This window comes from Protopterus annectens, chromosome 7.part0, assembly GCF_019279795.1.
Source record: "Protopterus annectens isolate FY-2018-M chromosome 7.part0, PAN1.0, whole genome shotgun sequence".
In the NCBI taxonomy this organism is placed as follows: Eukaryota; Metazoa; Chordata; order Ceratodontiformes; family Protopteridae; genus Protopterus; species Protopterus annectens.
The window spans coordinates 556981184-556995365 of NC_056739.1; the positions used below are offsets into that span (position 1 = coordinate 556981184).

The 14182-nt window shown below is 35.6% G+C and overlaps 1 protein-coding gene across 4 annotated transcripts in view; it reads right to left on the bottom strand.

Moving 5' to 3' along the window:
- The window catches only part of LOC122806592 (basement membrane-specific heparan sulfate proteoglycan core protein-like), a 1657353-nt gene that overhangs the window by 384190 nt on the left and 1258981 nt on the right, over positions 1-14182 (bottom strand). For all 4 annotated transcript variants that reach the window (XM_044077142.1, XM_044077143.1, XM_044077144.1 and 1 more), the window contains one exon: positions 984-1319. In XM_044077142.1, coding sequence (XP_043933077.1) covers positions 984-1319 — 336 coding nt within the window. The remainder of the gene's footprint in view (positions 1-983; positions 1320-14182) is intronic.

Genomic DNA, 14182 nt, shown 5'->3' on the forward strand with positions numbered 1-14182 from the left:
AACTAACTTAGTGATTAAATGATACAGTGAACTAATTTAACAAGTCAGAGCTGAATGTAAACCAGAAGTAAGTGCTGGGAGATTAAAACTAATGCGCACTTAAAATCAGTGATGCCTCAAAATGCAAGCGGTCCTTAAAATGCATTGGGAAAGGAATGGGCATGGCTAACTCTAAACGAAATTCAAGTCAAAAACATAAAGGAAAATGGATAAGAAAATTTAAAATATGGCATTTGCACTAAATCAGAATTCTGCCTTATTGCTGTTAATCCCAGATACTTGTCTCTTGCTCAAAAGTGAGTTATATGGTTATAGAATAAAGGAAATATTTTTTGGCATTAAACTAAAACCTAAATATGAAAACAAGTTATTTCATATGTGGAGTCAGTATTAAGCTCATTTTGATGTTGCCTGGCAAGCAAATTAATAAATTGTCAAATACAGCCTAAACAACAACTTATTGTGAATACTGCAGTCCTTTAAACACAATCCAATTCTGTTGACGTATCTATTTTTCAAGTGTGCATTTAGATATTCCAGAGTACAGTTAAACATTGCAACCTACTACTGTGTATAACAATATTTAACAATTACAAAAAAATGGAAAGTGCTTCTTGTGAACTAGTAACAGAAATGAAAGCACAATGGTCCCACCGGTTCTAAAACTCAGCAGGTTTTAATAATTGTTAATAAATGTTTTAACAAATAATGTTTGTTTGTGTGTGTTATTAAAACCTGTTGAGTTTTAGAACCGGTGTGGCCATTGTGCTTTCATTTCTGTTAATATTTAACAATCGTTTACTAAAACATATTGTGATTTGTGAGTGTATCTCACTATGTCGTCTATATCCTCTGAAGCCTTGATCATCATTGAAAATGATACAAAGACCTGTCCACTCCACCTGCTAAGCAAGTTACACTTCTTTTGTGTGAAGAATAGTACAACAATGCAGTGTTTAGTGCTAAAACAAATAAAATATTACCATCAATGATTACAGTGGCTGTTGCATTCAGTCTGATATCTGGCAAGTAGCCGATGTCACATGTATATTCCCCTTCATCTTCTGGTAAAACATTTGCAATTACTAGAGACACATTTCCTTTTTTCAATTCATCAGGAGAAAGCCATGCCTTTTTGCTGTTGTTAAGAACGTTATTAGCAAATCTGGCCACATGGTTTCCCTGGAATACCCACTGTACTGTAAGAAGGTTCAAGTCCAAGGTCTCTGAGTCAGTACTGAAGTAACACGGCAGGAGCAGCATTGATCCTTTTTGGTCTATAAGGCTGGGTGTTAGTGTGGCCATTGTTAGTGCACCATCTACAACAGAATAAAATAAAATGCACAGTTATACAGAATAATGATGGCATCTTTACTACATAGGTTGATATAGATTTTCTTTCAAAACCAAAGACTAAAAAACATTTCAGCCATAATCTATTTTTGTATATTGCTTTAGTTGGGAGATATGGTTGTTGACTAGAGCTGTTGAGGATAAACATGTTTATAAAACCTAATATACTGTATAAAGAGACTTGAAATAAATGTAACACAGGTCAGTGCTCCAGTATGACCAAGTCATAGTCCATGTGGGTGTAAATGACCTGAGACGTACCTTCCTACACTATATGAAGTGAGACATCATGACACTTTCGGAATATGAGTCCCAGGCTGATATGAGCCTAGCATTAAGCAGCATTTTACCTTCTCCAAGGATGATGCCACAATTTGAACAAAAGATGACTAACTTTAATAATTGGCTTAGTTTCTGGTGTCATTCTAAGGAGGTGCAATATTTCTCATCAAGGAAGGAGATGGTCAACAGACCACAATGCTTTGCTAGGGGTGGTCTGCACCTCTCCTCTCTAGGCTTTTGAATATTATCAAAACCATTGTCCTCCCCTCACAGTGCATTTTATAGGCAATGCCGCACACTGAAAGTGCTTCCAACACAGCAAATCGAAATCAAAAACATCTAAAGGTGTTACTGATTAATGCTAGGATTTGAAACAAAAAAGTTCCACACCCTAGCATCTCTCTTACGCTAGACAATGTTGATGTGTGTGCGTGGTCTATAAAATGTGGTCTAAAGCCACAGAGAGCACACTGACAGTGCAAAGTTATAATGCCTTCCCCAAATTTAGACCAGCTACTACACAGACAGGGACTAAAGGTGGAGGTGTATCAGTTTACATCAAAAATAAATATACCTCAAGGCTGGCCAAACAGGACAATACACTTGAGCTTCTCCATGTACAAATCACCATAGGAAAAATCCAATACCACTTCCTTGCAAGCTATCAGTCCCCTCTATGATCCAGGAAACCCAACCCATACCATGTTTTTAATCTTATTGGAAATGCTCACCATACAACCCAGTATATTCACGGGCAACTTTAATTACTCCACTATTAACTGGGAATCATATATGACACCAAATATACAGGCACAGAGATTCCTGGATTTTATAAACATAAGCTCCCTGGACCAAATTTTCAATACACCAAAAAGGGGTGCAACCATACTGGATCTGGGCCTCACTAATATGGGAGAGTGCTGCACAACCCTTAGTGTAATGTCTTCTGTAGCAAGGTCAGACCACAGAATGGTCTCCTTCAAACTAACAATAAAATCTGGAACCCTAGCTCACCCTCGAATATTCAGCAACTACTCTAAGGCTAATGTCTTGCTATTAAGGGATAATATGGCAAAATTTCAAGCTCCTGTAAAACCTGAGAACACTGCTGCCTATGCAGAGCTGTTCACAGAAACCCTATACAAGCGTGTTAATAGCTGCATAGAGGCAGTTGTGCCCACTAGGAAGAAGTACCAAACTAACTAAAAAAACAAGCAACCCTGGCATCAATAGGCTGTATAACAGAAGGAATAAAATCATGGCAAAAATTGGGAGGTACAGCACCCAGCAGAATAAAAACACTCTCATCAAACTAATCAAATAACTCAGAGGAGAAATAAAGTCTACCAAAGCCACATTTGAGGTAAATTTGGCCTCCTAGGCCAAGGACAGCCACAAGGCATTCTTTAGCTATGTCCACAACCTCAAAGGCAATATGCAATTGTGCACAAAGCTCATTGTAAATGGAACCACCTATACTGAGCCAGAAGATATGGCAAATCTACTGGCTGACAAATTCAGCTCCAACTTTATCCCCTTCTCCCCATCAGCCTTCCCTCAGGAAATACCATCAAATATAACTCCCCCTGCTCTCCCTAGGGAGCAGGTCCTTACTGCTCTCTCTCTAAGACCAAGAACACTGCATCAATGGGCCTAGACAGTATTCCAGGATGCCTTCTAAATTACATAAAGCATGATCTATCAGGGTCTCTGGAATTGCTATGTAACTCTAGCCACCAAACAGGCTTCATGCCTCATGAATGGAGAACAGAAACAATCATCCATCTGCACAAAGGTGAACCATCTACAGACCATGGAAACTACAAACTCACAAGTCTCACTACTCTTGTATATCAAAGCCATGGAAAGACTTATCATGGAAATGATTAATAATGGTATAGAAAACCTCCAGGTACTGGATCCAACCCAATCTGGTTTCATCAAGGGCAGGTCATGCCTACTCAGCCTGGTGAACTTCTTTGAGAAGGTCACCAGAGCAATGGATGAGAGCAAAATGGTTCACACTGCCTACCTTGACCAGGCCAAGGCATTTAACACAATCCCTCACTTGGGTGTTGTTGACAATCTTAGGTACAAACCTTTATGCAACCCCATGGATAGCCAGCTAGCTCACTGCCAGGACCCAGGAAGTTAGAATTGGGTAATCCACATCTACAAGGAGGCTAGTCACAAGTGGAGTCCCTCAGGGATCGGTCCAGGGACTGCTTCTTTTTGCCATTTACTTCTCTGAAGTCAAGGCCAACATCATTGACCTCTAGCTAACTACATTTGCAGATGATTGCAAATTAGGAACTGTCATTGAATCATCTATCAGTACAAATAATCTTCAGGAGGGGTTGACACAGAGAAATAATTGGTGCCACAGCAATGGACTAAATGCCAAGAAATGCATAATAGTATCCTTCAGGAAGTAATCCACCCCAGTTACTATTTTATTGACAACATAGCCCTAAGAGTTAACCCAGTATTCAAGGACTTGGAGACACACATAGACAGTAATCTAGCCTTTGACTATCATGTGTCTACAGTAGTGAGGAAATCATTCTATGTTGTGCAACTTTTTAAATAAAGGCATGGCATCTAGGTTCAAGGAAGTCATTGTTCCATTGTATTCAGCATTCATCTGACCTATCATTGAATACAGTGCCCCCCTTTGGTATGTAACTAACTAGGCATATCCAACAATTGGAACACCCACAGATGTTCCTCACTAAAAGAATTCAGGGTGTAAGTAACATGACTGCCTCAAGGATCTATCCTTGTATTCTGTCTCCTACAGGCCGTTGATGTGAGATCTATGCCGGCATACAAGGCAATGTCAGACCCCACTCTGATGGAGCTCTTTCATATCCACAAAACAAAGAGCATCAGATGTACCTGTTCTAAAGGCTTAAACCTTGCCTGTGATATAAATAGCACCTGCTGGAGAGACAGGTATGTATCCCAGAGACTACCACATCACTGGAACAGTCTACCCAACTATATGAAGCAGAGTTCCTCTTTAACCCAATTCAAGTGTAACTTGGGCAATTGAATGGGGAATACGAAATTAATCCCTGGTTTGGCACTTATGTCTCTAATGGACATGGGCAGCCGGTAAATAGTTCATCTCCCAGCCCACTGCTTGCAAATGTTTCACCTCTCAAGCCCCTACTTACACTTATCAAGGGTACCGGAACTTGTCAGAGATTTGGGATGCATGGCTGGGCTTTAACAGAACCTTGTGGTAGTTAACCTAGTAAACATAGATAAACCTACAGTAGCAAGGTATACTAGCTGGAGCTAATTGCATGCAAATGAGCTGCACTGTAAAACCCTTACTCTGATTCCTGAAACCTTGACTTGCAATAATGCCCTACATAAGACCAACTATGCAAAGAGAAAAAGTGCCATCTCTCCCTTTTGTGTCCCAGGACTAAAGGGTGGAAATGCCACTTCCCTTACACAAAAGTAGGTCTAAGATGTAATCTGACAGTTATGAACTTTAATTTATTTGCTTACTTAGTTTACTTTTGGGATTAAAATGCTAATTGATCAAAATATTGTTCATAAACTAAAACAAAAATCTTTATCCAGCAGCTAATAATGTAGTTACTATCCACAGGGAAAAAAAATAAAAATTACTCCCTATACAAGATTAAGAAAAGTCTTTAAAAAAGATAAAGTTTCAGGGAACTGCCAAAGTTCATATGCTGCAGACCCAAATTCAAAGGAATTGCACATACTGCCATTGCAAAGAATACACTGTTTTCAAAGACGGAATTTGGAATATCTTTGCTGGCTCTGCATTCCTCATACAATGCACAGGGACTGCAAATTCTAGAAAACAAAATCTATAGATTTATTCTGTTAGCAGACCCTCTTGTACATCACTGCAGATTAATGATACCAAGTGGTTATCTGTAAGTGGTATGGCAAACTTTCTTCTATGTACTTTACTCTTCCACTTTTTAAATTGAGTTACTGCCCCACCACCATCACTGAATTCAAAACTAATATATGAGGAACAAAACTATACCTGCAGAAGCTTTCAGAATGATAATCTTTGCCCATGCTTGTCCCTACTTCATAACAACAGTCGGTGAAAGGACATTCTATAGACTTTAAGTCTACCTCTCTGGAATGACTTCCCTATTGAAGTGAAAATTCAAGATAGTTCAGAGGCCTTTAAACACTTTCTCAAGGCACCAACTTTCATGACAAGTGTTAATACTAAGCTGTAAATGCGAAGAGGACATAGTCAAGTCTCTTTTACTTGATTCCAAATATTTGCTGCTTAATTGAAGATGGATATGTAGTTTAGTTACATATATGTACACAGTTTATGTTTAGTACTTAATGAGGTTGTACTTAGCTTTCTAATTTGTATAAGTTTGCCTTCTACCAATTGTTTGTACATTTAATGCAATTTTTTGCAACTGCCGTGCTGATTTTTTTTTCTTTTCCTATGTTGACTGCATTTATTCTTACTAGGGTTTTAGTCTCTTTTCAAGGGCAATCTCAGGTGGTATGTATATTAGTAGCAGAAATTTGGCCAGGGCATCAGGGAACTTACCTTGCTTGTATGATCGGTATTTGCATGTGCACATCCCATTCCTAATGCGGAGGAGGCTCGGAGGATGGTGCACGAAATGGAACCGCAGCAGCAAGGAGCAGAGCTGAATGCCAGGTCTAATGTAGTCTGTATTGAGGAGATGGAGGATTCAGAGGACGTATTCCAGAAGTTGTTATTTGATCAAACCAAGGACACAGCTGTGGAGGAATGTATAGTTGCAACCCTCCATTCAGAAGAGTTGCAGGATAATATATTACAGGATTTGATAAATCTAAGTAATCTGGAGCGTGAGTTTCTTTGTGGGAATTATCATGGAGAAAATAAACAAAGGAGATGTAGAAGAGATCCCTGAAAGAAGCAGTGGGGGGAAAATGTATGCAAGACAGTGGCAGCTATACAAGAAGAAGCAGGGGACAGAAAGAAAAACAATGACACAAAAATAAGATTTGTAGTAAGAATAGAGAGAAAAATGGATACGGAATTAAACAGATTCAAGGTATTGGACAATATAATTTTATCTTTGGGAACAAAGGCACAAGAGGTAACAGCATTTATTTTAGTTGACAAAGAAACATTTTGTGACATTTTATTGAGACTGTACACACTATGGAGAAATTTCTGTGTGAATATGAATAAAAAAACACCAGACTGATAAACCTTGACATTTATATATAGTAAAAGCATTGTTTTAAGAAATTAAAAAGAAAATTCATATACACTTTAGGACAGAAGTAGAAAGACAGACTTTAAAATAATACTTAAAATATATATGCAAAGAAATAATAGACATTTCAAAAGTTTATGACAACAGGTTTATAGACTGGAGCATTGGACTGTAATGCTATTCTATATATGTAAATTAATAAAATTGTACATATTCCAAGTGTTATAAATGTGGATGGTAACAGCATGTTGTGAAATATTGGGAACAACCAAAAACATGTTATTTTTATGGGAAAGAAGGACATTTCATTAATAGTTGTGATAAGAAGAAATGTTATGTATGTGGTAAAACAGGGCAGGAAGAAAACAAAAATGAACTTGAGTGTTATAAATGTAAAAAATGAACATTTTTGCATGGATTGCAAAAAAATAAGAGATTTGAGCTAGGTAATATAGATCAGAGTAAAATGAAAAAAAAGATTAAAGAAGAGATAGAAATAGATGAAAATATAGAAAAAGCGAGATACTGAAAATAATAATGAAGGAGAAGAATTAGAGATAGAATCAGAAGTTAGTTATAAAGAAGATATAAGTTGGAAAATGGTAATATGAAAACGTAATGTATTGGTAGAAGTTAAAGATAGAAAAAGAAAATGGAAAGCTATTAATACAAAGGAAAAGAAGAAAGGAAATGGATGAAGTCTTTCTTATAAGATGCTAGAATAGGGTGATATCTCCTAAAACTAAGAACTGGAAAAAGGAATAATTTAAGAATTCTTTCTGTGAATGTTAATAGTATGAAAAATACTACTAGAAGGATAGCCATTTTAGAATGATGTAGTAAATGTGATGTTGAATAACTATCTTGGAAGATATAAGGATTTTGACACAGGAAGAAAGACTACAAACACTTATGGGATGGGAAGATAATATGGAACATTGGGAATGAACACTGTTCAGGAAAAACAATTCTGGTTAGAAGAGTAGCAAAAATCCTGGATCTTATATTAGTCAAGATGGAAACAGCAGCTATTATCGATATTAAATGGCAAGAAAAAATATACATAATGATCGCTTTATATGCGCATATAACTAATTAAGAAATGTAGAATTCATTTTGGAAAATACTGGATTATGTGTTTGTAAGCATGGATATAATAATTACATGAGATTTTAACTTTGTCTTAAGGTGAAATAAAAAGGAAGAGGACAAGAAAGGATGTTAAAAATAATGGAAGTAATAAAATGTGGAAAAGTATATGGAATAAAAACTTGGACTTACATAAGAGGTACTATAAAACTGACATAGACTTGTTTTGATATCAGAGGGAATATGCATAATTGAAGAAGATACTCATAACAGGTGTCTTATCTGGCGATTTGGTTGGACATATATCATAATAAGGAATATACAAATATAGGAAAAGGGATACAAAGAATAAATGAAAAGGAATGGAATGAAAAAGGAAAGAAAGCTATTAAGCAATTTTGGACAGATCATATTGCTATGAGAGCCTTTTATGTTAGCTGGTCAGAATGGTGGATTGCTTTTAAAAATATATAAAGAAGTTTTTTTTATACTGGAAAAACAAAGAAAAAAGAAAATCAGGAATATCATAAAATATATGAAAATGGAATGAACTTAGAAAACAAAAATAGAGATTATTATGAGAAGCAAAAGATTTATAAGAAAAATTATGAGAAATTAAAGATTTCTTGTATAAGCAAAAGTATTTTCAACAAGGGAGAAAAGAAGTTTCAGCTTATTTAAGTAAAGTAGTAAAGGAGGATAGTAATGGAATGACAGAAATGAGAGACATTAAAGATAAAGAAGGTACTATAAAGAAAAGTCAGCAACAAATTATGGAAATTGTTGTAAATTATACAGAAGAGATGTTTAGTAAAAAGAGAACTACGATATAATGAGAAGTAAAAAGATTTTCTATAGAAAATAACAGAGAACTTGGAAAAGAGATTATAGTATAATAATTAGAAGAATAATTTTAACAGTTAAATGATGGATCAACATCAGGCCCAGATTGTATCAAGTTTGAAATGTATAAAAATATAGAAAAATGGTAGAAAAAATATTTAATATGCATGCTTAATGAATGGTTAAATGAAGGATTAAAGTATAAGGACTTGTGTAGTGGAGTATTAAAACTTATATGGAAAAAGAGACCAGTAGTTTTAAATAATACAGACTATAAGCTATTTACAAAAATAATGCAAAAGAGATTTGAAAATAAGATCCAATGCATAATGGAAAAAGTATATACAGGATAAAAGAAAAAGGGTGTCAAGAATTATTAATTATAATGGGAGAAATCATAGATGATGTAAATAAAAAGAAAGAAGATATAAAACCTACGGTAGGTGATATTAATGAGGCATTTGCTCAATACAGCATGAAATATTGTGGAAAATAATGGATATGTGCAATATTAATAAATGATGTTAAGCAAGTGTGAATAACGGCTTATAAGAATAATAAGGAAAGGGTTTTAATTAATGGACAGACAAGCAAAAACATAGATATGAATAATGATATAGGACAAGGCTGTCCTATGAGTAATATTTTATTTACTTTGGTTATGAATACAGAAGTCAGAGAGGTGAACTAGAAAATGAAGAATGCAAATTATAAAATTCAAATAGAAGTCAAAGAGTAGACAAGACTAGCAAATCCAGCTTCATATCTGAGTTCATCTAATCCCAGGTCTATAAAAGTTAGATTTCTTTATCCGCAAGACAAAGACTGAAATCAGCTTGGACTAATTCCCCTATCAAGATGGGTGAAAAAGTTATTTGTTTTGACAATGACTACACCTCTACAGTCATATCCATAAGAAAGGAGTGTGTTCCTCTAATTAAGTCCTTGAAAAAAAGCCAATATTAAAGCTCAAATTCTTTTTCCCTCAAGAATAAAAATCACCTTGCCAGAAGGAGTGAAGATCTTTAATTCCCTACAAGAAGCAGTAGAATTTATCCAAAAGAAAAAAAATACTGTCGGACATAGAAGAAATGGAATGGTCATCCCAGAGTTTGAAGACACAGGCAACAAAAAATAGATGGCTGGTTAAGGAAGGAGCAAAAAAAAAAAACTAAGAAACTGATGGAAAAATTAATAAATTCCTTCTAATTTTAAATGTTTTGTTTTATGAATCATAATATATTTGATTCTTGAAAGTCTCTATGCTGTAAGGTAATGTGAATCATTTTTTACTATTAACTTTCTCTTTTTCTTTCTATATCTACTTCTTCTAATTGCATATAGTACTAAGTATTTAAATAACATTCTCTCTCTCTCTCTTTCTCTTCTTTCTTCCTATTCTTTTTTGTTACCAATGTTCCTTTTCTCTGTTTTCCCCATTATACGTACTTTACATACTTTTCCCTTTTAAATAACTACAAATGATGTATGTCTTGTAATTCTTTGGTAATAGTATAATTTGACTTAATACCAAAGTGCATTTTTTCTAGTGGGTGAGTGGTGGGATAAGAAGGTGTTTCTGATTTGTGCTTCTAACTAGATGTTTTAGACTCTTTGTTTAGCTACATTTAAACATCAATACAGTATATTAATGGTATTTTATAGATAGCTAAATGTTGTTGTTGCTGTCTTTCGGCTTTTCCTGGTTAGGGGTCACCACAGCGGAACTCCGGTCCACTAATGATTGGCAGTAGATTTTCAAGAACGCCAAGGTGCCAGCTCGACGTTCAACCTTCTACAAAGGCACACCCATTTACCCCTGTCTTTCGAATGCCCACCCAACCGTGGGGAGGACATGCAGACTCCACACAGAAGGCACTCCCCTAAATTTTATATATATCTACATATATATATATATATATATATATATATATATATATATATATATATACTAGGTTCCTCTCTCTCTCTCTCTCTCTCTCTCTCTCTCTCTCTGTTTCTCTGTCTCTGGCCTGGTTAACTGGTGGGTAAATGATTGAAATCTTATAATATGATTTCTGATTTGAGGCAGCTGTTGTTACTTCTAAATAGCTGTTTCTATATGAAAGGGTTCATTTTTTCATGATGTTGATGTTTTGTGAGGAAACTGGCGGTCTGTGTGACTGTTCTCATTGTGGAGATTCATGACATGCACTGACAAGGCAGCTTGAGTGTTTTTTTTGTTTTTTTTTTTTGCTTTCTGTAAACTCTAAAAGCTTCAAGATCCACATTTCCCACCGAAAATGCTTTTCTCTTCACTAGAGACAACTTCTGTTGTGCATGAGCCTATTTAGATACTTTTTAACAAGTTTATGAAGCTGCAGCTTGAATTAACAACAGTGATGACATCATTTGACATTTTGAACTTGTTAAATGGTTGTACTTCGAATTATTTTCCCTTGAAATTCTGTTATCCTTTACTAGATACTTTAAATGGTAAATAATTAGTTCTGATAAAAGTGTTTAACTCCTTTGAAAATGCTTATGTACTCTTATACTGTATGATCTCAGAGATTTGTCCCCAGGTAGATGGCAAATGTTGGAGGTGTAATGGGGAAGAAAGAGGTAACTTGGAAGATATATTTTGGGAATGTAATGTGTTGGCAGACTGTAAAAATTCCCCATAGAGTACTCTGTCAGAAATACTGGGTGAGCAATGAATGTAACCAAGGATTATTTTTTTTTTTTTGAGCAGGGATACAGGATCTGAATTGCCTAGACATATTAAGGCCTTTTTAAGTGTAATTCTTGAGGCAGATAAAAAAAGCAATTACTAGAAAATGGAACTCAGAATCTAAACCAACGATATTTGAAGTAGTGAATATTTTAACAGAGATAAAATAACAGGAATGGGATCTTTAGAAATGGGTAGGAATAAATTACATAGAAAATGGAAATTGTGGGAAAAATGCATGCAGAAAAATATTTTGGAGTAAGAACAAATGTTTAAGAGACGGTAGGATTTTAATAATTTATGCATTATTGCTTAGATTATATTATATATAACAATATATGTAATGTATAATGTTTATAAATGTGAAATTGTTAATATGGATTGATTACTTTTATGTAAATGTAAGTTTGCCTATGTCACAAGTGATAATTCAATAAAGGTGTCAAAAATGTATGGTCTTGAAGGGTAAAGTCCAGTCTATCCTTCCCTCATACATTGCTGTGAAGAAGAGGAAGAAGAAGATGAATGTGATGGAGGTAGAAGCAGCATCCACCAGTATTCCTCTCTTTGCTGGCTTACATGAAGTCTTTCATCCACTGGATAAATGAGTTCAATAAACTCTTCAATGATGTTAGAGTTAGAGTGAATGTGGGGTAAAGTTGAATATCATCAGCATATGAATGATAGGAGAGTTTTCTCCCTAAAATGGTATCCCTAACAGACAACACTTACACTATAAATAATACCAGGATTGAACCATTTGGATCTTCACACTTATGGAAGGTAAGCAGTAGATGAATTAACTTCAGACCCCATGCGTGCATGGGTGGTTTGATAGGTGAGTGGCAACCAAGTAAGTGAATAGAAAATGGCAGATTATCAGGTGTTGAATCAAGATGCTATAATCAAAATCTGTCCATGGTTTAGTGATGCTGAGAAGAAAAAACAAACACTGTGGGTGCTGAGATGAGCTGGGCTACACAGCCTACACACTGCTCAGAAAAGTGCAGTCAGATGGGTTGATACAACACAGATCTCAGTGGATGAAATTTGATGCCTGTTATGTGTGACTTCTGTCTGGTATACAGAATAATGACCATCTACACCAGGCTTGTCTATGAGCAGGCCACTTCTTCTCAGATATTAATCTGACAATTTTCTAAGTCTGTGTGTCACTTTGAACACAGAAACATGCCATTGTTTTTGCATACCATTGACCTAAGACTTGGACAACCTGAGGCAACTATTTCCTATTTCCCAAGCAGTAGTGGAAGCAGGATCATAGGCCATTTGCAGTTAGTCTCAATCCACACAATGCTGCCATCACTCAGTAGCTGCTGTAGTACAGTGTGGCAAAATTTTGGAACTGATGTTCAAAATTATCTCTACAATGAACCCTAAACATAAGGGGTGGAAGGCCAAGCCTAAATGATAGTTCAATATATAAATTGCACCAGCAAGTCCTTGGTCCCCAGACCAACTTGGAACACCAAGTCTAAGGAGTTTCCATACTTGCACATAGCAGTGATAATAGCCTAAGTGAAACTCACACAAACAATTTTCATGTCGAGCACTGAGGTACATGGATACAAGTACTGCAGGAGTATGGAATGTTACAATTTCTAAAAGTGGTACCTGAAAGGATAAATCAAGTTATAAAATTAACCAAGTCATTAAAAAAGAAGTATTATCTATTCTGCGGGTGATGCTTCATTTATAAAGTGATTAGTAAGTAGAGTATGTAGTGCTGTCAGAGACTAACAGAAGAGGTGTGGTAATATAAGAGGGGATGGGTTGTACATTTAAAGAAGAAATTGATATGATTACATGGGAGAGACTAGTCAGAACGTAAATCACTACCAGTACGATTTCAGCAATGCTGCAATACCCAGTAGCATGACAGTGATTTGATGAAGTTCACAGAAATGATATATTAACATAAAGCAACATCTGATAAGTAGTTCATTATTATGTCTGTGAAACAAATACTATGTGCTACAGTTAATCTTGCTATGATATCCCCTACCAACCCACACAATACAGTTACACAGGCACTGACAAACAAGTACACACACACACACACACACACACACACACACACACACACACACACACACACACACACACACACACACACACACACACACACATACTAGCATTCTTGCACATTGCCTTACACGCACACACACACACATACACACACACACACACACACACACACACACACACACACACACACACACACACACACACACACATGATATACATCCTCGTAGCTACAATCGTGTCCCTACACAGACAAAAATACACACAAAATCTTCATCATCTCTATAACTGAATTCTAACGGAACCTGCACTACCTGATTCATTTCATAAAATGCATTCCATATCCTTGCTTTAACCATCCATCAGTTAACAAAATAATAAGTGAACTTTCATTTTCTTAAATATACCAGTAAATTTATTACTACATTGATATCTTTTTTAAAATTTTATATAATTGAAAATGTCCAAATGAGTCAAACTGTTGCCACACAATATGCAACCAACTTTCATTCCCATTTTTCCTTGTAAACAGAGATCACTACTTTAGTATTAAAAGTAATGTTTTAATACTCTTCAATAACACCTCAGAACTTCTTATTCCATGAATAAATTGATA